Source organism: Ovis aries, chromosome 8 (assembly GCF_016772045.2).
Source record: "Ovis aries strain OAR_USU_Benz2616 breed Rambouillet chromosome 8, ARS-UI_Ramb_v3.0, whole genome shotgun sequence".
In the NCBI taxonomy this organism is placed as follows: Eukaryota; Metazoa; Chordata; class Mammalia; order Artiodactyla; family Bovidae; genus Ovis; species Ovis aries.
Window position 1 is genome coordinate 84,901,240 of NC_056061.1, and position 26,216 is coordinate 84,927,455.

The 26,216-nt window shown below is 45.3% G+C and overlaps 1 protein-coding gene across 3 annotated transcripts in view; it reads right to left on the reverse strand.

The window, feature by feature from the left end:
- PRKN (parkin RBR E3 ubiquitin protein ligase) overlaps nucleotides 1-26,216 on the reverse strand; it is a 1,230,807-nt gene that overhangs the window by 194,028 nt on the left and 1,010,563 nt on the right. For all 3 annotated transcript variants that reach the window (XM_027972640.2, XM_060419883.1, XM_027972639.2), the window contains 2 exons: nucleotides 23,131-23,192; nucleotides 135-284 (listed from right to left, as the gene is read on the reverse strand). In XM_027972640.2, the coding sequence (XP_027828441.2) occupies nucleotides 135-284; nucleotides 23,131-23,192 (212 nt within the window). The remainder of the gene's footprint in view (nucleotides 1-134; nucleotides 285-23,130; nucleotides 23,193-26,216) is intronic.

The window sequence follows — 26,216 nt, forward strand, 5'->3', positions numbered from 1 at the left end:
TATTTATTTAGTTTTTACATCAGGTCAAAGCTATCAGAGTCCAAATGGAAAATGAAAATAAAGCACCAACCGAACCAATTTCCCAAAATAAACACACACACACAGTCCACACCGGGGGTGTGGCTGGTACTCACCCCGCAGCCCAGGCCGTGGGCCGGTTCGCAGGTGACCTTCCGCTGGCCCGCTTCTGGAAGCAGCCCCGCCCCGCAGCCCGGGCTGGGGCAGAGCACGCCCCCTAGCTGCAGCACGCACTCCTCCGCCCCGTACTGCTGGTACCGATTGTACTGCAAAAAGAAAATCAGCTTTTCAAACAGACAGTACAGATAGAAGAGGTACAGGCACTCTCGTTTTACCGAAATGCTAATATTTGGTGGTTTGGGGGCGTTTTCTTGTCGATCCACTTCCATAAAAACTGCAGGGGAGGGGTGGGTGGGGTGGATAAGGTATGGTCCAACCTAGAGAAAGTCTCCCAGTGCCAACTTACAAAAGAGATAGATGAGGCATTTATTCTTTGTGTTTCTAGAAATCTGTCCTCCAGCAAACTGTTTTTTCGAAGCTCGGATTTTTGGAATACAACTTTGCTGCTGTTCAGTCGCTCAGTCGCGTCTGGTTCTGTGATCCCATGGATCGCGGCTCGCCAGGCCTCCCTGTCCCTTACCATCTCCTGGAGTTTGCCTAAATGCATGTCCCTTGACTGGGTCGGCGATGCTATCCAGTTACCTCATTTAATACTGTTACCAACAGCATTTAATAGACTTTTTCATACAAACTTTAGGGACCGCATCCATACTTCAAGTTATGGACACTCATAAGGAATCACTCTCAACCTCATCAGATAGTATGTCATCATGCCTCTATTCAGGGGTCTATCGGTTTTTAAAACCATTTTGAAAAAAGGCATCAGTGTTCCACTTCTGGTAATTGTTAGCAGCCCACACAATATCAATGAGCATATTCACTTTGAGGAAGAAAGACTCATGTTCAAGAACAAAGTTTTCCTTTCACATTATTTTTATTCTTAGAGTATGATTTCTTTTATCCCTGACTTCATTTCTTTGTGCTGTTGCTTGGCTCAATTCACTTTAACGATTCCTCCAGCCTGCAGAATAAGATTCAAACGGCACACGCCATAGTCCAAAGCCTTCCTTATCACAGCCCTAAGTTACTGTTCTCCTTGCATTATTTCATCATATGCTCCTCTAAACTCAGCTCAATTCAGATCGAGCTGCTCCACTATGAATTAATTCGTGCAGCATTTATTGAGCACCTACTATGTGCCAGACACCCCCGTGGCTGCTGGGATACCGCCCTGAACAAAAGGGCATCTTTATTCTCATCCAAAAGACTAGAACAGTAAATACAGAAAGGTCAAACGGTCTAGCATGTCAGATGGTGATAAGTGGGGAGGAGAATAAAAAACCAGAGACAGATTCGGGGGAAGACGCGAAGGACAGTTTTAGACAGGTGATCAGGGAATCCCTTATAAAGAAGGTTTGTTTAAGCCAACATCTGAAGGAGATTAGAAAAGCAAGCCAGGTGCCACCCGGGGGAAACGAGTTTCCAGGCTGAATACAGAGGATGATAAAGGTGAGGGGCTGCAGTGTGCTCAGTTTGCTGGAGGTCCCGCAGAGAGGCCAGTGTGTCTGAAGTGGAGTGAGTGGGTGTGTGTGGGGGGCAGATAATAGTAGGTGAGCCAGAGAGTTCATGGGGGTCCAGGATGTATAGATCCCCAAAGGCCGCCAGAAGAATTCTGGCTTTTATTCTGAGAGATACTGGAGACTGTGGAGCTGTGGATGACACAATTTGACTAATCTCTTAAAGACAGCCATCTGGCCGATATGCTCAGCGTAGACTCTAGGGGACAAGGATGGAGGCAGGAAGCAGAGACGCAGGTCGGAGGTGGTTTCAGCAAGGTCCATGGAGAGATGGTGGTGGCCTGAGCTAGGAAGGCAGCCGTGGGCGTGACGATGGATCAGTGGTTGAGCTCTGCATGTACTTTGAAGGTAGAAATGGCAGATATTTTTAGGTGGATTGGGTATGTGACGTGAGATGAAAAGGAATCAAGCAGGATGTAATGCTTGTCCCCCAAGGACAGAGGATGGGGGAGTATGGGGGAGACTAACTGAGATGGGGGGACATGGGAGAGAGGTGTGTGTGTGTGTGTGTGTGTGTTTAGAGAGTTGAGAAAAGGAATTGTTATTTCTGCTGTGATCATATTGTTTGTTAACTTCTGACACAGCTAAGTCAAAATGTTGAGTGCCTAACTGAACGGATGGCTTTGGAATTTAGGAGAAAAATGTAGGTTGTAGACATCAGTTTTGAAGTCATAGGTGCGCATAGAGCTGAAAAGGAGAGGATTCGCATCAAGGCAACTATCCATTTTCTCATATTTCTGACCTCATCAGAAAGAGAAAGATGGATTGGTCAAGTCCCCTTGTAAATATGCTAATGCTACTTACATACAATGGCATTAGCTAGAAAATAGTTCTCATCTATAGAACGCATTTAGCGGGAAACACTTGATCTAAGTTTGCTTACAGTGAACAGACTAGAATATGTGAATGCGTAAAGCAAGGCTCTCTGAAAATGTCATAAGCTATGCAGTTATTAAGGGGTAAATGGAGACATCTCATCAAGTGGTGAATGATGGGACAGTTTGTATACCCGAGAGGTTTTATGGGAGAGACCATTCTGTGCACTTCCTGGAGATCTGATGCATCGACTCTTGCCTAGAGTATGTCCCAGTATGCTGAGAGAGGACCTGGGCTCTGTTAAACACAGTAGCTGTGTTAAATGACGTGGGCTTCCTTTATTTCGTCTGTGTTTCATCATTACCAGCATCCTTAAAGTTATTAGTAAAGCGTGACACTGGGCTCCATCTATGATTCTTGTACGTCTGGTTTGACAGTCAGACTCTGTGTCATCTCAGTAGCCCCAAGACCGGAAGAGACTCTCTGCACTTTGTGGATGCTGAGATGGAGCCACTAAAGGAGGCTGAGATGAAGCAGTCTACTAGGCAAGTGGAAAATGAGATGGATGAGCAAGTCCTGGAAACCAGGGGAACAGTGTTTCAAGGAGGGTGTGTGCGTTGCGACAGACTGTGTAAAAGGCTGCAGGTAAACCACTTTATCTGGAAGCTGGCTGGACTTAGAAGTGGAGATGCCGTTGTAATCTTGACAGGAGCCGTGACTTATTGGAGGCATGGAGCCAAAAGCCTGGTGGGGGTGGAGTCAAGAGAGAATGGGAGGAGCAGATGCCAGGAGGCGAGCACGGACACTCCTTTCTAGGAGTTTGGCCGAAAGGGCTGCAGAGATGGGGCGGGGGGGAGCAGCTGGAGGGGCTGTGGGACTGTAAAGAGTTTTCTGAAAATGGGAGACCTCTGTAATGGCAGGATGCTAGTATGCCAAAGGGAGTGAGTGGGAAGAGGAGGCACTTGGTGGTGCCCCTGAGCAGGTGACGCAATGGGAGCCAAAAGATGAGAAGAGGGGTGATCTTGGAGGGGAGGAAGGCTGCGTGCTGGGCCCCAGGTCTGGACAAGGGAGGCTTGGTGAATTTGAGAAGAGAAGGAAAGGTGTGAATGAGAAAGGAGAAGGAAGGGATAATTAGGATTGTTGCTGGGCACTAACAGCCCATGATGTGAGCGTTGGACCTTAAAGAAAAGCTAAGCACTAAAGAACTGATACTTTCGAATCGTGCTGCTAGAAAAGACTCTTGAGAGTCCCTTGGGCTGCAAGGAGGTCAAACCAGCCAATCCTAAAGGAGATCAACCCTGGATATTCATTGGAAGGACTGAGGCTGAGGCTGAACCTGATGCAAAGAGCTGACTCTTTGGCAAAGACTGAAGGCCAAAGGAGAAGTGGGCAACAGAGGATGAGATGGTTAGACAGCATCACTGACTGAGTGGACGTGAATCGGAGCCAACTCTGGAAAATAGTGAAGGACATGGGAGCCTGGTCCCATGGGTGCTGCAGTCCATGGAGTCACAAAGAGTCAGACACGACTTAGCGGCTGAACAACAGCAGCCCATCCCGGGTCAGAGCCTGTGAGTCGAGAGCAGGCTGGTCAGTAGAGTGCCTGCTCTCCTGCACTAACACTCAGGGGCAAGGGCAGAGCAGACGCGACGCTGGCTTTAAGCCAGGTGGGGCTTTGGTCAGACTTGTATGACGAAGTCTCCCGCCCCCCCTTTGGCTTTGGCACATGACATCCCCTCATATCACTGTGAATGATTCCAGTAAGTGTTCATTGAATCCTCTGCTCAGCTCTGTACCACTGGACTGTGAAAATTTCTGTCTTGGCCTGTGCAAAATGGGTACAAAATTTCAGTTTTACAGAATGGCTACACCCCGGGGAGCTAATGTACAACCTGGGGAGTACAGCTAATAATTTTATTTTGTAGACTTGAATTTGCTAAAATGGTAGCTATTTCCAAACTATAGAGTTTTTACTTAACACTTTCAATTTTACATCTATATCTTCCTTTCCACCCCCTCCCCCCACTGGCTATCAAGAACACAGAGAATGATAGAGATGTGATACATATTTACGATGGAATATTACTCAGCCACAAAGAAGAATGAAATAATACCATGTACAGCAACGTGGATGGACCTAGGAATTGTCATATGAGTGAAGTAAGTCAGAGAGGGAGAAATATCGTATGACATCCCTTATATGTGGAATCTAACAAGAAATCATGCAAATGGACTTACAGAACAGAGAGACTCACAGACTTAGCGAATGAGCTCACGGTTGCTAGGCAGAAGGGACAGTTAGGGAGTTTGGGATGGATATGTACACGCTGCTATATTTAAAACGGATAACGAACAAGGACCTACTGTGTCGCACAGGGAACTCTTCTCAATATTACGTGACCGCCTGGATGGGAGGGGAGTTTGGGGAGAATGGATATATTTATATGTATGACTGAGTGCCTTTGCTGTTCACCTGAAACCATCACAAAATTGTTAATTGGCTATACCTCAACACAAAATAAAAAGTTAAAAAAAAAAAAGACAGAGAATGGTAGGATTATCATATTCACAACAGCAGATTAGCTTCAGCTTACATTGTACACACCGTGATTTCAGAACAGTAATAATATTATCACCATGAATATGATTACTAAAAACCTCAAATATACTTCCATGTGCTCTACCCATTCTCCTGCTGAATTTTTCTAACAATAATAGTGTATCTACACTGTTGAAACATAGGACCATTTCATACTCTGCTTTCTTTCTAACTGCCATGTTATATTAACTCTACACACACACACACACACACTCTTAATGTTCACTAACAGGCCTCATGTTAATGTCTGATCAGCAATTCTGGTGGTTTTAAGTTTGTTCTCTAATTCTTCAGGAATATGTCACTGGAAAAATATTTACTTAATTCTTGGTCAGTGATAAATGATTCGGGGCCTTTATTCCTGAGCATGAGTTTGGCTGGATGAGTCCTGGGTTCACCTTTTTTCCTTCTCAAGTATCTTAAATGTCTTATTTTGTGTTCTGATGTAAAGTGTTATGGGCAAGCCTGATGATGATCTAATTTTTTTTTTCTTTATGAGTAAATTGATCTTTTTTGCCCAGATGCCCAAAGGATTTCTTTTTCTTTAGAATCTAGTAATTTTATTAGAATATGTCTTGGTGAGGCTTCTCCAGTGGCTCAGCAGTAAATAAATCGCCTGCAGTGCAGGAGTCACAGAAGAAGTGGGTTCAGTCCCTGGGTTGGGAAGATCCCCTGGAGGAAGTCTTGGCATCCCAGTTCAGTATACTTGCCTGGAGAATTCCACGGACAGAGGAGCCTGGCAGGCTGCACGCCACGGGGTCGCACGGAGTCAGACTCGACTGACGGGACTTACCACAGCACAGCACATGTCTTGGTGCTGGTCGTTTTCTGATCAATTTTCACACACATTCTATGTCAGGAAAGTTGTATTGAATTCAATTTTTTAGTATTTGCTCCATTCTCTTGCTTTGATGTTTTTCTCATGGGCTTTCTAGCATACATATATTAGATTTTCTTTATCCAACTTCTAAGTTGGTCAACTTCTCTAAACTGATTTAGAAGTTGGTAAATAAAGTACTCAGTTGCGTCTCATTCTCTGCAACCCTATGGCCTCGCCAGGCTCCTCTGGCCATGGGACTGCCCAGGCAAGAACACTGGAGTGGGTTGCCATTTCCTCCTCCTGAGGATCTTCCCCACCTAGGGACTGAACCCCCATCTCTGGTATACCCTACATCGGCAGGCAGATTCTTTACCACTGAGCTACCTGGGAAGCCCAAATAAAGTTCATCTTACTTTATTTTCATTTTAAAGAATTTTCTTTCTTTTCACTTTCTATTTCTCTTAAGAAAATATCTCCTGTTATTTATCTGCACTTGTGTAATTTCTTCATACAAACACACTGCAGAAAATTCTTAGAGATAGGAATACCAGACCACCTGACCTGCCTTCTGAGAAATCTGTATGCAGGTCAGGAAGCAACAGTTAGAACTGGACATGGAACAATAGACTTTTTCTAAAAAGGGAAAGGAGTATCCCTGCTTATTTAACTTATATGCAGAGTACATCATGAGAAACGCTGGGCTGGAAGAAGCACAAGCTGGAATCAAGATTGCTGGGAGAAATATCAATAACCTCAGATATGCAGATGACACCACCTTTATGGCAGAAAGCAAAGAACAACTAAAGAGCCTCTTGATGAAAGTGAAAGAGAGTGAAAAAGTTGGCTTAAAAGTCAACATTCAGAAACTAAGATCATGGCATCTGGTCCCATCACTTCATGGCAAATAGATGGGAAACAGTGGAAACAGTGGCTAACTATTTTTCTGGGCTCCAAAATCACTGCAGATGGTGACTGCAGCCATGAAATTAAAAGACACTTGCTCCTTGGAAGAAAAGTTATGACCAACCTAGACAGCATATTAAAAAGCAGAGACATTACTTTGCCAACAAAGGTCCATCTAGTCAAAGCTATGGTTTTTCCAGTAGTCATGAATGGATGTGAGAGTTGGACTGTGAAGAAAGCTGAGTGCCAAAGAATTGATGCTTTTGAATTGTGGTGTTGGAGGAGACTCCTGAAAGTCCCTCGGTCTGCAAGGAGATCCAACCAGTCCATCCTAAAGGAAATCAGTCCTGAATATTCATTGAAAGGACTGATGCTGAAGCTGAAACTCCAATACTTTGGCCACCTGATGCGAAGAACTGACTGATTGGGAAAGACCATGATGCTGGGAAAGATTGAAGGTGGGAGGAGAAGGGGACGACAGAGGATGAGATGGCTGGATGGCATCACCGACTCGATGGACATGAGTTTGAGTGAACTCCGAGAGTTGGTGATGGAAAGGGAGGCCTGGCAAGCTTCAGTTCATGGGGTCCCAAAGAGTCGGACACCACTGAGCAACTGAAGTGAACTGAACCAGTGAACCAGTGAAGTTGCTCAGTCGTGTCTGACTCTTTGCGACCCCATGGACTGTAGCCTACCAGGCTCCTCCATCCATGGAATTTTCCAGGCAAGAGTACTGGAGTGGGTTGCCATTTCCTTCTCTGAATTTCTTAGTAACTTAATTCCCTTTGGAGTAGTTACTTTGGTTTTCACCTGACGGGTGGACAGGACCGGTTGCTAAGCACTCGTGTCTCTCAGGACACCGTTCTGTTCTCCTCTCTGCCTCCTCAGAAACTCTGTGGGATTTGACCTTTTTCTCTTCTATTGGGATTTTAATTGCTTCTTTCTGTTGCCCTCCTTTACATGAAATTAGTTCTGAAGTTTTAGGAGGAAGAAGGATTCCGAGTAGCTCTTAATGGCTCTAGAGTTTCTTCTTCAGTTCTGGGGGCAGTGTTCAAACTCGGTTCCTGCCATCTCCCAACTCTGTTCCTCTCCTTCCAAGTGGACTTTCTCTTTTCCCTTACTTTTCTGAGTGAATCTCTCCCCAGCGTGGGGCGGGGTCCTCACGGAGGCCTTTGGCTGTTGCGGTTTGTGAGTCATGGGAGCTGTGTGCTCCAGCCCCTAAGACCTTCCTGTAGGCCCTCCTCACTCCCTCCGCCTCCCTCACGGAGTTGTATTCCTAATTCATCACATAGTCTTGACCATAGCTGTTGCACAGTTAATAGTTGTAGAATAAATGAATGAAATTTAACTTCATTCTTAAAGAACTCTAATAAAATAATCAATGACAATGGGAATTGATAACAGAGTGGGATAGGATGGTTTTACCTATGTGAATTATTTTCCTATTTTAAATAAATGGTTAAGTAATTAGCTATTTTCTGATTTGATGACAGATCACCAGTCTATGTAATTTAGTCGAGCAATTTTACTGCTACGATCATACTTTTTCTAGGAAGAAGTTAACCTAGGGACAAAGTGCAATAACACTGTAACAGTTCTTGCTGACTACATCTGTCACAGTCTCAAATTCTGACAGAATGCATAAATTATGCTCTTCTTTCCATTTATTAACTAAGGGATTTATAAGAATGCCTTCATTTCATTCAAACTATTTATGATACACTCTAGGAGCACTTGGGCAAACAATTCCTTTTTTAAAGGAAGACAAATATTTTAGCTTGTATATCTGGTAATTTCTGGTTAAAAAGTACACACAGGGTTTGAAATTACTACGTTTACATTGAATTTACCTATATTTACTGAATGCATTGTTTTTTCAACATTGTGAAATTTATAAGAAAAACATTTGACCTGGACCAAGAATGTTCTAGTATTCAAGAAAGTTTAATGTCTGAAGGAAACAATTAATCTGACTCTGCGGCCCCATAGTATGTAGCCCGTCCAGGCTCCTTTGTCCACGGAATTTTCCAGGCAAGAACACTGGAGTCAGTTGCCATTTCCTCCTCCAGGCTCTTCTGGACCCAGGGACTGAACCCGGTCTCCTGCCTCGGCAGGCAGATTCTTTACCACTGCGCCACCTCTGGGAAGCCCTGTGTATGTCATTAGCAGAGGTCACTGTGCAGTTCTTTTCAAAGCTCGACCCACATTTACACAGGTTCCTTTCAACCACTTACTGGCACAAAGTTGAGAGTGCACGGAAAGAAACCTACTGTATACTTACTGGAGAGCGGTGACAAATTAGCACTAAACCGAGCAGAATATTTGTACTCATCTGAGTGTAAAACACGTAGAATAGTGGTGAAGTGGTAAATGGGCTGCACAGGGTGGAGAGGACAATTACTGACCCTTTGATGTGACTTGTGTTTTTCCTAGGGCTTTTTTACTTATCAGTGTTGAATAGCATTTATAAATAGAACTAACTTGGACGAATGTGATTAATTTGTAACATGAACTAGTTCTGCAGGGAGGAGTCCATTCTCCGGTGAGCTCAAAAGTAGCAAATTCTCTAAAAATCACTTCTGCATTGTCTGCCTTTGGAATCACAGTGAGGGTCTTTGTGTGTGCTTGTGTACATGTATATATTAACACTTATTTGTCAACTTATGCTGTTTAAGCTATTAAATAAGTTTGAACATTTCTAGATATACTTTCATAAAGTGGATAATCTACAGACAGATACCTAACATAATTTCAACCTGACAGAATAACGTTTGCACACATTAAGAAAATTTTCATATTAGCAAAGTATACTATTCCCTGTGAAAGTGAAAGTGTTAGCTGTTCAGTGGTGTCCGACTCTTTGCGACCCCATGGACTATATATAGCCCACCAGGCTCCTCTGTCCATGGATTTCTCCACACAAGAATACTGGATCGGGTTGCCATTTCCTGCTCTAGGGGATCTTCCCGACCCAGGGATTGAGCCTGCATCTCCGGCATCACAGGCAGATTCTTTACTGTCTGAGCCACCAGCTGCTCATCATACTATTCTATACCTAAGGAGAAAATTTAAAAAAAAAAAAAAAAGTTCTTCCTACATTGCATCAGACTATAGTCAAAATACATCCTGCTAGACGACCTATCTAGGTGATATCGCAACTCATCGGTATGGTTTATATTTCATATATTTGGGGAGTAAATTATTCAGTCTTTATGTGTATGCTCAAGGGTTCTCTTAAGAACAGGAAATACTCATTTTAAAGTATTAAAGTATAAAATGCATAGACGTTTCAGTAAACTCATATTTTAAGAACCTAAATAATGAGTCAGGGGAGAGGACAATCAAACCGAGGTGGCGCTTTGGTGGTCTGTTGCAGGAAGAGTTGGGTTCGGTAGGAGAATGTTCTATAATGAAGCCAGGGCCCCGGTTTCAAGTCCCACATGGGCCAGTTAACTTCCCGGCTCTTGCCGGCCACTGGTTCCATGCAGGTGGTCACCTGAGGGTCAGGTCATGGGGGGTTTAAACCCTCCCCTCCACTGGACAGCCCCTCAAAGGCCCGTCCTCTGGAGGAGGGCACAGACCGCTCCTTACGAGGAGTAATTCCCATGCTTGCTTCAGAAAAGACAGCGAGAGGGAAGCTAAATCTTGTGAGAGAAATTAAAAGCACAGGGATACTAGGTAAAACTAAAATCTGGGGAAACTGGCGAATGTTCTGTTAAAATGAGTCAGAGCTTGTCAGCCGTCCAGGAGCTGCCGCAGTCTTTCAGATCTTCTGAGCAGGAGAGGTGGCCGTTTTTGTTTGGCCGTGGAATTTCCCAGAGTGGCCTTTTGGGGGCACTCAGGTACAGCTACAAAAGCAACCTCTATAGGGGCTGTCCAGCTTTTCCCCTGCTGAATTCTGGCCTCTGTGATGTCCTGGCCACAAGAACCTGGAAAATCCCCCCATGGCCCTGTCTCCTAGCCCCCCTGGAGGCTAGAAATCCCCACTAGAGACACCATTCTCTGAATTACCACCCTGAGCCGAGGACTGTGGGCTTCCCAGGTGGCTCAGTGTTGAAAAGTCCTCCTGCCAAGGTAGGAGACACTGGAAACACAGGTTTGATCCCTGGATTGGGAAGATCCCCTAGGGGAGGAAATGGCAACCCCCTCCAGGGTCCTTGCCTGGAAAATCCCATGGACAGAGGAGTCTGGTTGAGCTACAGTCCATGGGGTTGCAAACAGTTGGACATGACTGAGCAACTAACACAGGTGTAAATTTTTCTGTTAGAATGCCTCTCTTTGCACACCCAAATGCCAAGGACTGTACCAACACTTTGCCTACTCGGTTCATGCTCTGTCTATCCTGGGAAGTGACAGGTGAGACCACTGGGTCATAAAGACATTCAATCCCTCGCTGAAGTTCACCCAGCAGGAAACCCACACCCCTCATCAGAACTCGAGGCTCTGGCTCTTGAAGGCCACCCTTTCCTGATACCAAGCTGCCTCCATTTTCCTTCCTTTTTTCTCTTTTATTAAAAAAAATTCAGCTCACTATTCCTTCATCATTTAGAGACTCACAAAAAAGCAGGGTATATGCTTCCTCTTGGGATAAAAAAAAATCTAAAATAACTTTATAGAGGAACATGAATTTATGATTAATCCATTTCCCCATGCTATGTAGAGAACCCCCTATTTTCTATATGCATTAGAATTTTTAAATGCTTCTTAAATTCTCAGTAATCTTAATCTTATTTTTCTTCATTTGCAGGTGGTTAGCCCTGGGGAGTTGGTGACAGCTTCTCTGGGGGTGCCTGTCACATTGCTGTTTATATTCTCAGTTTTATTGCTAATAATGTTCTTTTCATCCCTGGACATCTGTCATCGACTGATGTAGTAAATTGGCTAGAGAAAGGGCTAGACCTTGTTCATTGCCTAGATAAAAAAAAACATCATTAGGATGGCTGAAACTAAATGTAAGGAGAAAACAGATCAAACAACACCCGAAATATAATTAGAGAAACAGACTGCATCCTGGATTGCAATTTACAAGTTTTTTTTTTTAATATATATTTTTTTCTTTTTCAGATGTTTCAGATGACATGATGCCAAAAAGTAACTCAACTTCTAGTAGTCATGGGATTTTCTGGAAAGGAGGTCAAAACTATTGGCTTGTTTGTCCCTTGTCCAAGCTGTGGGCCATGTCGTGCCCCACAGGAAGGGTGAGGCTTTGAAAACAGATACCTGCAAACCATTTTCATTGCAGAAGCTTCTACTGAGGGTATGACTTCACAGACTTCTGGAAGCTTCTGTTCTGCAAATAGATCTGCTAAGCACACCTTCTGATGGTGCGCTCATCAGAGGGCAAGGCTGTCCGTGGGCACAAATTATTTTACCCTTTACTACAGCCCCTGGGAAATGCTTTTGAGCAGGCTGTTAGTCTCCAAACATGAGGGCCTCATGCTCAGGGAAATGGAACTTCCCCAAGAGGGTGTGGCACTCACCACTGCACCCTTTGAGTGCACCCAAGACCCGCCTGTGTCTTCCTGGGCTTTGCTTTTCTCTAAAACAGGATTTTCACATCTCTCCCCTCTCTAGTCTGGAGGCAACTATGCTGGTTTCAAGGTGAATCTGAGGCCAGGAGGAGGGGAAGAGTGACATTTCATTGTCTGGCAGTTTTGTGTAAGCCTTTGGTTTGAACAAGAGACTTTATTGACCTCTCTCCCCTTCCCTCTCTCTTTCCTCTCCTTAACCCTTCCTATCCTTCCCTGTTTTTCTAGTCCCCCGGTCCTGGATGCAGGAATCTGGTCAAAGGGCCCTCTGCCTGAGCTGAGGATTGGAGACTGATCATCTCCTCTTGGCAGAGAACTCGAATTCTGGTTCTGGTCTGGTCTGATTTCTGGTAGGGCCGAGTTCCAGTCCTTCCTTCTCTGGAGGCCCAGGGAAAAGTCCCATAACGCCTGGGTATCTGTAGGTGGCAGGAGACATCTGTAAGGCTACCCCTTTCACACCCCCTCTCCCGCCTCCTCCCCCTTCTTCTTTCAACCTGGCTTCCTTTCCTCCCTTGAAATCTTTGATTCTTGTATTTAAGGGCTTCCCCTGGTGGTGCAGAGGTTAAAGCGTCTGCCTGCAATGTGGGAGACCTGGGTTCGATCCCTGGGCCGGGAAGATCCCCTGGAGAAGGAAATGGCAACCCACTGCAGTATTCTTGCCTGGAGAATCCCATGGACGGAGGAGCTTGGTGGGCTACAGTCCATGGGGTCGCAAAGAGTCGGACACAACTGAGCGACTTCACTTTCACTTTGGTTTGAGGCAATGCAGTGGGTTAGTTTCCACTGCACGTTTAATGAACAGATTAGAACTTCCATGACCCACATAATTTAAACCATGATTTTCTGGATTGTGTTAGATGGCATCACACTTATCTTTCCTTGGTGTCAACAAGTCTATGATACCAAGCAAGTTTTTTTGGAGTGAAGGCTAAGTGAGCTGCTTTAGTGCCCAAGAGACGCACTTGAGATAACAAAAGCCAGGTGGTCTGGTTGTGCACCCCCTTCCCTCCAAAGGTCCTCATTATGCCTTCCATCATGCCTCACGTCGTACCTGACTTCTGAGACTTGGGCATCGCCCACTGTTCTCGTTGCCGTAAAGGTCTCGGCAGCCTCCACTATGAGCCTCCCCTCCCTCCTACAACCTCTCTCTGTGCTCCTGGGATTCCTGCTCCACAGTGAACAAGCTCTCCCAGATAACGAGCCTTTTCAAACATTTCTCTCACCTTCCCGATTTAACGGAAACTGGCCCATCTCCTCGCAAGCCTCTAAAATGAAGGCTGCTTTTTGTTTCAGGTGTACACAGCTGAAAGCCAGAGGTGGAGCTGGTTGTCTCCTGTCTCTTCAGCGAGGTTCCTAAACTGTCGGACTCTCCTCTCTTGCAAAACCGCACCCCGCTGCTCCTTTGAAAGTTATGCTGTCTGACTACACATCCTCACCTTCTCCCCACCGCCACTGCCTGTGGTGGTCATAGGTGGAGAAGTCCCTCATTCTTGGGAGACTTTAGCTCCTAGCTCATGATTTTCGCCTTTGCCTTTACTCTTGTCCTCTTTCTGGGGATCGAACCATCCATCCATCCATCAACCTGTTCTTTCAGTTCCTTTATACCTTCTCATTTCTGGGAACCTTTCAAAAAAAGTTCTTCTACCGGTCCAGTCCCTTTCTGGGCCTTGTCATCCTGAGAACCTGCACCACCTCTGAAACCTAAATGCCAATTGTGTCTCTTTCCAACCATCATCTCCTATCTTTCCTTTCCTGATGTTCTTACTCGAGTATGGACATGGCTTAAATTCTTCAGCATCACTGAGACTTCTCGTGAGCTGCCCTGACAGTTTCTCCTGGGCCACTGTTTGTTGTCTCTTAAATCACTCATCACAAATGTCAAATGAGCATTTTTAACTTCCTCGTGACTGTGTTATGATTCTCTAGTAACATGGCTTCTCTTGCTTCTTCCCAAACTGCTCACATCCCCCACCTCACTTGCCCATTTCCTCCCTGGACAATCTACTTCATATTTCACAAAGAAGACAGAAGCTGTGAATGAGGTATTCATTTACTGGGCAGATATTTACTAAGCATCTTCCATGTGTCAAACACTCTATGTGGAGAAGATACAGAAGCGAGAAGTGTGTCTGTTTTCATGGAGCCATCAAACACCAACTTCTCCCCGCCCCCCTCTTCCACCACAACAGCAAACACTCCTTTCCCTTCCCACCCCACTCACCTGTGGCTTTCTGTCTTCTTACAACAAAGAAAGTGGCTTTTTCCCTGTTAAGGGTCAATTCCTCTCTCTGTGCCATGTATCCAAACACTTATCATCTTCTAAAGTACTTCCTTTCTTCAGCTAGCTCATCTAGCTCTTGAATTACCAAGTAATCCATCTCTGCTGGGGCATTTCAATGAGCATAAAACAAGCTCTAGCCTCTTCAGTCATTAAAGAACCCTCCTGCTATTTCTGCAGTTTTTCTTTCCTTTTCGTAACAGAAATTCTACAAGAAGTTGATTCCCTTTGGTGGGCTCTTAATCCCATAAATATATGGCTCTTGTCTCCAACTCTCCACCAAAACTGGCCATTACACTGACTTGTGATCTCCGTGTCGCCCTGTGCAAAGGACTTCCCCTCATTCAGCTTCTCGTTGGCATTAACATAAATCTCCCTCTGGGCAACACTTCCTTTCTGGGCTCCGTCAACGTGGTACAGCTCTGTGCTTTCTTCTGCTTTACTTGAGGCTCCTGTGTGGTCTCCTTTGTTGGCTGCTACTCTTCTACCAAGTTTCCAAACACTGGTGCTCCTTAGGGTTCAACCATGGTCCCTCCCCTCTCACCTCCTTTTGGCAACGGTCATGGACGTAAAATGCCACCTACATGCTAACAACTCCAAATTTACCAGTGTCTGACCCCTGACCTCCTCCTCTGAGCTCCAGTGCATACATCCAAATCTCGACTTATCTCCTTCTCAATGCTTCAGGCGCATCAAACATATTAACACATTCTGAATTGAACGCCGATTCCATGTTTTCATCCTTACCTACTGCCATCAAACGCACCTCAGTGAATATTACCGTAGGATCCCTTCATCCCCCTGACTCACAGCTACTCAAGCACCGTGGCCTGTAATTCTACCTCTCAGTATTCACTTCTGTTTCTTCTGCCAGTCCTCATCTGGACCAGGTCCATATGGCCACAAGACTGACTTTCTTAGACTGTGATATGGATATGTCCATCCCCTGGACGTCCATATCCATCCCCCACTGGACATGTCCTTCCCTGGTGGCTCAGACGGTAAAGCGTCTGCCTACAATGCGGGAGACCCGGGTTCGATCTACAGGCTACAGTCCATGGGGTCGCAAAGAGTTGGACACAACTGAGCGACCTCACTTTCACTTTCTATCCCCTGCTTAAACTTTCAAGGATTCCCCGTTGAGTTTAGAATAAAATCCAAACTCTTAACCACGGCTCACACGGTTCGGATGGCTCTATCTTTCATCACTGTCCCTCTTGCTCACTTTTTTCCAGTCACATTGACTTTATTTAGTGGCTTGAAGAAAGCAGGCTCTCCAGCTCCTCTGGGGCCGCTGAACGTGTGTTTCCTTTGCTTGGAAGGCTCTTCTCCCTAGCCCAGTGACCCTAGCTTGATCCATGGGTGTCCTCTCAACTTTCACATTTCAGAGGTCCTGACTCCGTTTCTAAAGTAGGTTACATCTTAGCTTTTAGCATGATTTGTGCCTGTGACGTCCTTGTTTATCATTTTATACGACACTAGCACAGCAAATGTGGAATACTCAGCAGTGGCCTCAGGACTGGAAAATGTCAGTTTTCATTCCAATCCCAAAGAAAGGCAATGCCAAAGAATGCTCAAACTACCGCACAATTGCACTCATCTCACATGCTAGTAAAGTAATGCTCAAAATTCTCCAAGCCAGGCTTCAGCAGTACGTGAACCGTGAACTTCCTGATGTTCAAGCTGGTTTTAGAAAAGGCAGAGGAACCAGAGATCAAATTGCCAATATCCGCTGGATCATGGAAAAAGCAAGAGAGTTCCAGAAAACCATCTATTTCTGCTTTATTGACTACGCCAAAGCCTTTGACTGTGTGGATCACAATAAACTGGAAAATTCTGAAAGAGATGGGAATACCAGACCACCTGACCTGCCTCTTGAGAAATCTGTATGTAGGTCAGGAAGCCACAGTTAGAACTGGACATGGAACAACAGACTGGTTCCAAATAGGAAAAGGAGTACGTCAAGGCTGTATATTGTCGCCCTGCTTATTTAACTTATATGCAGAGTACATCATGAGAAACGCTGGGCTGGAAGAAGCTGGAATCAAGACTGCCGGGAGAAATATCAATAACCTCAGATATGCAGATGACACCACCCTTATGGCAGAAAGTGAAGAGGAACTAAAAGCCTCTTGATGAAAGTAAAAGAGGAGAGTGAAAAGGATGGCTTAAAGCTCAACATTCAGAAAACGAAGATCATGGCATCTGGTCCCATCAATTCATGGGAAATAGATGGGGAAACAATGGAAACAGTGTCAGACTTTGTTTTTTTGGGGCTCCAAAATCACTGCAGATGGTGACTGCAGCCATGAAATTAAAAGACGCTTACTCCTTGGAAGAAAAGCTATGACCAACCTAGATAGCATATTCAAAAGCAGAGACATTACTTTGCCGACTAAGGTCCGTCTAGTCAAGGCTATGGTTTTTCCTGTGGTCATGTATGGATGTGAGAGTTGGACTGTGAAGAAGGCTGAGTGCTGAAGAATTGATGCTTTTGAACTGTGGTGTTGGAGAAGACTCTTGAGAGTCCCTTGGACTGCAAGGAGATCCAACCAGCCCATTCTGAAGGAGATCAACCCTGGGATTTCTTTGGAAAGAATGATGCTAAAGCTGAAACTCTAGTACTTTGGCCACCTCATGTGAAGAGTTGACTCATTGGAAAAGACTTTGATGCTGGGAGGGATTGGGGGCAGGAGAAGAAGGGGACGACAGAGGATGAGATGGCTGGATGGCATCACGGACTCGATGGAGGCGAGTCTGCGTGAACTCCGGGAGTTGGTGATAGACAGGGAGGCCTGGTGTGCTGGGATTCATGTGGTCGCAAAGAGTCGGACACGACTGAGCGACTGAACTAAACTCAACTGAGCAGAATAATCCATGGGGTTGCAAAAGAGTCGGACACATCTGAGCAACTGCATAACATCAGCACAATAATAGTAAAAAAAAATATTAAAAATATTTGTTGAATAGGTGAAGGTTATTTCCTTAAGATTCTGGCGATTAAACTCAAAGAGGAGGTAGCTGGTAAGAATGGAAGTATGTTTGAAAGGTAGTGCTTCTGAAGACTCTCCAAACCCGCTGAACTTATAGATATCACATCTGTTTCCTTCGGGCTTCCCCAGTGGCTGAGATGGTGAAGAATCTGCCTGCAATGCAGGAGACTCGAGTTCAATCCCTGGGTTGGGAAGATCCCCTGGAGAAGGAAATGGCCACCCAGTCCAGTATTCTTGCCTGGAGGAATCCCATGGACAGAGGAGCCTGGTGGGCTACCGTCCATGGGGTCGAAAAGAGTCAGACATGACTGAATGACTAACACTTTCACATTTTCACAATCTGTTTTCTTAGGGCCCATCTAGAACTTTGGAGTCACTCTACTTATGTACAGTGTAATATCTTTGCTAAGTAGCTTGGAGTTGGTGGGTGAAGGTCGGGGGCTGAAAGGGGCTTTATCAATGTAAATTGTAAACAAAAATCAGAGACAGGACCAAGAAGCAAAAGTACATGCATTGTGTTAAATTCCAAGGGGTTTTGACTGCACTTTTATTTTAAGAAGGTAATGATTTACAGTGTTTAATGATTTATTTTTAATTCAGATCTCAAAAATCAAGTGCTTATTGAATGAAATTGAAAAGGAACCACATACAAAGCAATCAGATAGCTGGTGAGCATCTCTACCTTCCAGTAATGAATTCAGTAATTAACTAGTATCTGTACAGGTTTTATCAACTCAGTTTTATCAACTTTTAAGTGAACATTACATTGATTATTTTTTAATTTTTTTCTTTTCCATTATGCTTTCTTTTTAATAGGATATTGACTGTAGTTCCTTGTTACTTTGATTTTAGTGTCTACTTTGATGCTGCTAGTTCAGTCTATTGATGGACTGTAAATATTACTTAAGTCAGAAACATTTTAGTGTGGCACTTAATATCTGCAACTTACTTTGCCATCTTATTTCTTTACAAAAATTGTAAGAGATGACTGAACATTACTTTTCCTTTTTCTACAAACTGAAAAGCCAAGTGAGAGAATAAATGATCTGTCCAAGGGAAGTTGTAACACGCCAATGTAAAAATTTCATTTCGTCCTGTAATACGTAAGTTGCGTCAAGCATCCAGAGAGAGGCTGACGGTTTCAGGAGCTCCTAGGTGACGCTGCCCAGCCCCACAGGCAGGGGTGGTGATGTTACTAGAACTCTCCACTGCTCAGCAGACCTCATGCCACTGTCTGCCCTGAGGCCACTAGGTCTTGGCCATGTGCCATCAGGATAGAAATATCCCTGGCTGCAGTGACCTGCTTATATCACTCACCGAAGAGATTCCTGGCTCCCTGGTCGGTTCTCCCGTCTGACCCCTGGCCCCACACGTGGCTCCGTCCATCCCCTTTCCCTCTCGCGTCCCCCAGCTGCCCCAACTCCCGCCCCGGAGCTGGGAGAACTCAGAGTGAGTCAGCAGGACCTGCCCTGTAACCCCAACCTACCTACTCTCTCAATGATCTTCTCGCGTCCTTCCCCCACTGACCTTGGCTTCTGCCCCAGGATACGACTTGCCCTTCCTTCCACTTTGCTTCCCCTTCCACCCTTCAAGTTTTTGCCACCACTCCCTTTTGCACCACCTCATGGATTTTCAACATCCCCAAACACAACAGCTTTCCTTTCTCCATCTGAAACCCCCCAGTTGTGATTTTCAAACCATCAGGCTCTGCCGTTTCTCACAGTCAGATACCCCCAGCTCCCTCCATCTCTCTTTCCCTCCCTGACCCATTTCTAGAAGCCCCAGTTCTTGACTCACCAGCACTCCCTCCAAGACTGTCCTGATGATAATTCTGGAGGGCCCCAGGGTCCACATGGGCCATCCTTTCCAAGTCCGTGCCCTCAACTTCTCCAGCCATCTTGTCCGCTCCCTTAACTCGGCCACCCTTGGGCCCTCTGCCTCTCACCTTGACCTTGTTACTGCCGATCTCCACACCACCTCCACAAAACCCCAAATCCAGAGAGTCCTTGAACCCACCGGGACCCGTAGCCAGCAGACCTTATCGCTTTTCCCCACCGCTTTTTTTTTTCCCCCTTCTCTCCTCACCAAGCTGAAATCCCAGGCTCAGCTACTACACTCACACCCGAATGTCTGCCCTGCTCTCCATTTTCTCTCTCCTGCTTTTGTTTCACTGGGGTGGCTGGTTAGACCCGACCCTCTGCCTTTTCTGCATCTGTGCCCACACCAGTCAGCGTGACAGGAAATCCCCCAGTTTGATGGATCTCACTCCAAATTCAGCCATTTTCTACCCTTATTCACTCCCTACCCTCCTAAATGACACTTTCACCATCCTTTCCACTCTCTATAAAACTCTTCGCTCACTGAACTCTCAAGTGATGCCTGTTTCCTGTGAAACACCCAGCAAAATCCTTCCTGTGTCTCCGGCGGCCCCACTGCCACCAGGTCCAGCCGTCCCCACTTAGGTCTCTGGCCAAACCTACACTCTGCGAGCTGTCAAATCCAGGGCGTTGCTCCTGACAAGCTCCTCTTCCCTCTGCATTATCCCCCTGCTGCCCTGCAGTCACTCCCATCAGCACATAAACATGGTATTTTTTTGCCTATAAAAAAGAAAAAAAATTTGATGCCACATTCCCTATTTCCAGTTACCTCATTTCTTGGTGTTCATTTATAGCTAAATTCCTTAAAAATAAAAAAAAAAGGACCTACATTCCCTCTTTCCCATTCTTCTCCCTTTTCCACTGAACCCAATCCAGGCAGACTTTCACCCTCACCAGTCCACTGGTCAAGGTCACAATGACCTCCAAATTCCAGGGCTCACTTCCCATCCTTGGCCTGCCGGTAAGTGCATGGCATGGATAATTATTTTTCTTCCTAGACACACTGTGTTCCTTTAGCTCCCAGTTTATACCTTCCTGGATTTCTTCTCACTTTATTCTGACCACACCTTGTATTTCATATGTTAAAACACTTTTTACATAAAATAAGGCTTAGATATGGTTGCTTCAGAATCCCTGTGTTCACTTTACTCCCTACCAGGGATCTCTTCCCAGGCCTCACCATGAAGCTTTCCTTCACATCTTTCAGGTCCTCACGTGCATAGCACCTGCCTCAGCGAGACTTTTCTTGACCACCTTGTGTAAAATCTCAGCTCCCCCCAGCATGCACTGTCCTTCTTTTTGGTTTTATTTTTCCTCCAAGGCAATGAAAACTGTCTAACATATTATATGAAAGTGTTAGTTGCTCAGTCTTATCTGATTCTTTGCAACCTCATGGACTGTAGCTCACCAGGCTCCTCTGTCCATGGGATTCTCCAGGTAAGAGTACTGGAGTGGGTAGGCATTTCCTTCTCCAGGGGATCTTTCTGACCCAGGGATTGAACCTGGGTCTCCTGCATCGCAGGCAGGTTCTTCACCATCTGAGCCACCAGGGAAGCCCAACCAAAAGGTGATGCTCCTGGGTGGGTTTGAACCACCAACCTTTCCGGTGAGTAGCTGAATGTGCTAACTGTGCCACAGAGACATGGCGGCTCTGTTAACATATTATATACTGATTACATTTGTGTGCATATAACATGACAGCTTTCCCCAACTAGAAGGTAAGCCTGAGAGGACCCTCTTTTTCACTTCTCTAGCTCTGTAAGAATCATATACAGCATATGAGTGTGTGCTTTTTAAGTATCCGTCGAATGAAAGGAAAAAAGGAAGGAAGCACTTGTGGCTTTTTAGGAGATAAAGGTCAGTACTGCTGTGATGCAGTATGTGGCCATTAGCACAACTGATCAGAGAAATAGTGACTTTGATTATGGCTTGATTAAATGCCTGGGAAAATGCAAAATGGCTTGAATGTTATGTAGATCTAAGGAGATGATTATAGTTGGCTTCTTTCCCTACTAGTCACCCAATGACTCTAAAACAAATATGGAAACAATCTGCAAATATTGGTACAAGTTAGAAGAGAAGGTTCTATTATCTGAGCAGAAATCTCAGGGTAACAATCAGTGATTTTTGCTTTAAGAAATCTCACTCACAGCTTTCACAGGAGAATAGCTGTGAGGGAACGGTGTTTTCATAAGTAGGCATGTTTGGGGTCTGTTATCAGCTCTTGGAATGGCAATATCTTTGATTCTGTTTCTATTTGAATAAACATCCCTGTTTGTTATTCTGGAAATTTACAGTCTGCAGACATGAAGGAGGCATATTGTAACCTGCTAATTCAAGGAGCTGGAAGTGATTCCGGCTTTTCTTCCTCCCCGAGTTAATCCCCTTTTTGAAATCTCATGTTGGAGATGGAAAGTTCCACTTTCTGACATACACACACCAAACGAAAACTCACAAACCAAAAACCTGTTGAAAAAAGCTGAGCTGCTATACCTCTGACTACATGTTCTCTGATCAGAGTGGGCAAAGACTGCCTTTGGGAGTAAAAATCAATGAGAGAGTATAAAATAGGTCAACCACCATGCTGTAAACTACACGACATTTGTTGTTGTTTAGTTGCTGAGTCGTGTCCAACTCTCTGCGACCCCGTGGACTGTAGCCCACCAGGCATCTCTGCCCGTGGGATGCTCCAGGCAAGAATACTGGACAGGGTAGCCATTTCCTTCTCCAGGGGATCTTCCCAACCCAGGGATCAGACCCATGTCTCCTGATCGGCAGGAGGATTCTTCACCACTGAGCCACCTGGGAAGCCCATAAATTATATGGCTTAAGTCTTTATTTTTTTAAAATTTGATTTTAGCTTTTGGCCGCACTGTGCGGCATGTGAGATCTTAGTTCTCTGGTCAGGGATTGAACCTGTGTCCCTGCATTGGAAGTGTGGAGTCTTAACGACTGGACTGCCAGGGAAGTTCAGGCATAAGTATTTCAAGGATAACTTGACATCAGATTTGACATAAAAATACGGAGCCTGTAATTCCATATGAGGATTAAGAGATTTATTGCTAAGTGGTCAAAAATGTGTGTGTGTACGTATACATAGGTAATATGTAGCACTCTGAATTATGAGCACATCTATTTAGAATCTGACATATCTCACTGAGCACAACACAGCATTTAAATAATCAGCTTTAAATGGGCCAGCCATTTATATCAGTCACATGTTCGCATCCATTGAGAATGCCGCGGCAGAGAAGTACAGACAGCACACAAAACAGAAAATTCTGGCGAAAAGAGCTTGCACGTCCCCGCAGAGACATCAAACCCGGCCTGTCTGTGCCGATCGACCCCTTAGGCACAATTCCTCTCGGCACTTATTTGTTTGCTTATCGGCCACTACGCCGTACCTGCTCACTGCCGCGTCCTGAGATGAAATGCTCTGGCAGGTAGCAGATGTACCAATTAATAACCTGTCGGGTCTGATGGATAAGAGAGGGAAAGCAGGTTCCCACACACAGTGCCTGCGTGGCTCCCTTCCCCATTTCAGGCGTGGGGAGAGGGAGCGGTCAGGAGACACCCCCCACCTCCCAGGAGAGAGTCTGCGTGGTCTCATTACTGTCTGTCTTCCATGACGCTCGGGGCAGCCTGTGAGAGGCTGACTTACCTGCTCTTCTCCAAGAATCCTGAAGTGATGGAGCTCTTTAATCAAGGAGTTGGGACAGCCAGCTGTTGGGAAGAAGAATTAATCACTGATGAGTTATTCCCACTCGGTGCGGTAATGTATTCTCACTGCAGTCACGACTACGGGTGACCAGAGTCGCTGTTGGGAAGGACACAGATGCTCACTTACCTGTAAAACATGGTCTAATCAATGACCAGACAACAACCCCCCCCGCCGCCATCCAGGGTACTCCGGCTGCTGCCAGCTCCCCACTGTGACTCTGCAGGAAGGAGCTGCACGTGACCCTGACCAGCTTTTTCTCCCCTTCCGATTGTGATCTGGACGTCGTGGGGCCCGAGGACACCATGACATTTCTGCCCAGCATGTCACTTATCATTAATACAGAGCTAGGGTTTTGTGGGGCCAGACAGGGTGAGTTGGCAGGTGTTGGTTCATTTCACTCATTTACCACCTCCAGGCGCGGCTTCTGCACACTGAGGGTGAAGGATGAAGATGGGGCAGCCGGACGCCCTGTCTTCATGGGGTGGGGCTAGAGTTTAGAACTGCTCCTGGTTCTTCCAGGAGGCTTTGTCAAGACCCTAAAGATGCTGCATTTCAGTTTGGAAAAGGTCTATTATGGAGTTTGTGCCCACCACCTTCTAGTTCTGCTCAGTCAGTGAGAGCCTACTCAAGCTTGATTCAGAGTTTCTTTCTTCAGTTGTAAAAAGAAATAAGTAAATAAATAAACCATGTGTGTTGTGTGTTCAGTCGCTCAGTCGTGTCTGACTCTTTGTGACCCAATGTACTGTAGGCCACTAGGCTCCTCTGTCCTTGGAACTTTCTAGGCAAGAATACTGGAGTGGGTTGCCAGTCCCTCCTCCAGGGCATCTTCCTGATCCAGGGATTGAACCTGTGTCTGTTGCATCTCCTGTGCTGGCAGGTGAACTCTTTACCACTGCACCAGCTGGGACGCTCAAATAAAGCATATCCAGACATATACACGTATGTGTATGAGTATATATGTCTATCTGTCTGTCTGTCTACCTATGCCAGGGCATGCCAGTTCCTGTTTAAAAATGTATCCTATCCCTACCTTTTAAAGAGAATTATTCCACAGTATTAATTTGCCATCATTAATAACATAAGCTCTGGAAACAGAACTGATAGAGAAACCTGTTTCTTTGGGATCAGATCTATGGATGACACGCGATGTTGCCTTTTCTGTTACGGAAAATGGGTTCTGTGAAAATGTACCCAAGCGACAGCTGAGGCTGAGCTGTCTCTGGGAGTCATGATGTGAGATGGTGGGAGGCACCACGGACGCCGGCCTGGGGAGGGCGGGCGGCCGGGTGGCTGGGGAGGCGCTGTCTGCAGGGGCTGAAGGAGTTATCCTCCGTGAGAGGGGCTAGATGTGTGCGCTATTCTAGAAGGCAGGATTAGAGCAAATAGGTTAAATGACAGCAGGTACGCTTGGGTTCACTATGAATACATTTCTAATTTAAAATGGAATTTATTTCCTTACCAGCCGGTAACTGAAGGCTTTCAGACAGAGGCTAAATAACTATTTATGCAGAATATTTTAGAGATGAATTTGACTTGAGTTAGTTCCAATTCTGAAACTGTGGTCACAAGAAATGCTGGAACAGAGATTTAGTCTTTGTTATTATATACAATATATATTCATCTTTGATGTTATTGCATTTCATACTCATGAGAAAGTGGTTCATAAATGTTCACTAAGGCAATACATTTTTAAAAAAATGAACAAAATATATAAACAGGTGATGTCATCATCTGATGGTAGGCAAGAAAAATAAGCGGAAATGCAAGAAAAATAAATGGAAATCCCAAGGTGGATATTTTGGTGGAAAATCTGGTCAATCAATTGTCATAGGCACATCCTACCTACAAGGAAGGAAAGCTAGACCCTGACGCCAAAAGAAATCCTTGAGCTGTGTTTCTCCCACTGAAGGCCGTGAAGGCTTATAGCCCGAGTTCCCTTTTAGAAGCTGGTCATTTCAGAGTTGCTATTCTGATCTACGCAATTAGTAAAAGTCCATTCTGGGTCATTTGGTTGGCTGCCATTCAACCAAAAGCTGTTGAAGAAATTCAGCCTCCTGTCAGTTAGTTCTTGGGAACAAGGGGTCATATTTTTGTTTTGTGAAAGTCATGAGGGGAGAACAGAGGTGGAAAGAATTCTCAGGACAAATTCCCAACAAGCGAGGGCCGTGTGGTTTGGTGCTAAGTTTACGAGGGGAGGAGTCACCCAGCCTGTCGCCTAGGAGGAGGGGTGAGAGAGTTGAGGTTTGCCAAGCACCGGGTCGCAGGCACTCGGGGCCCAGTCTGCACTCTAAGGACCGGCTTAGTGTGGTAAGACGACAGCGCCTTTCACATGAAATCCGGAGTTAATTTGGATACTTTTGGTTTTGTTCTTTCATTTATATTTAATTTATACATTTTCATTTGGGTCTTCTAGCTGTATCGCGTAAAAAGTTTCTACCTAAATTTATACCTGGACATAGTTAAGAAACATCATTAAAAATAGTTTCATTCAGGCTTCGAAGTTTTAGAGGATTCTTTTCTCCTTTACAAGTGGTCCTTCACATCCCTCCGACTTGAGAAAAACTGATTTGACTTATTTTAATGGCAGGTAAAAAAAGACACAGAATTTAAAATTAACCTACCTTCAGAATTTGTATTCCAACTTTCTCTGAAGATGTAACTAAAAGGATTGATGTCAGTGATAGCTCAAATGTAAACATCTTGAACAGACGACTAGCTAATTGCCTGAAACACCTGGCCGGTGCAACAAAATTTGATAAACAAGGACAGACATGGCGTCGAGTGAGAAGAGTCGTAAGGGGTCAAGGTGTTTAAGACCACGGACGGGCACCTGTCACTGTGCGCGTCACAGGAACGTCAGTGCGGGAGATGGACTGGTGCAGAGCCGGTGTGACGACGTGGCTCCACACGGGAAACGCGGAACCTGCAGGTGGAAGGAAGGCAGCAGTGCCAGGAGAAAGGGAGACGCTCAAGGAGGGATGCAGGGGGCACGGAGAGCAGACGAAGACGTGAGGACAGGCGCCAGC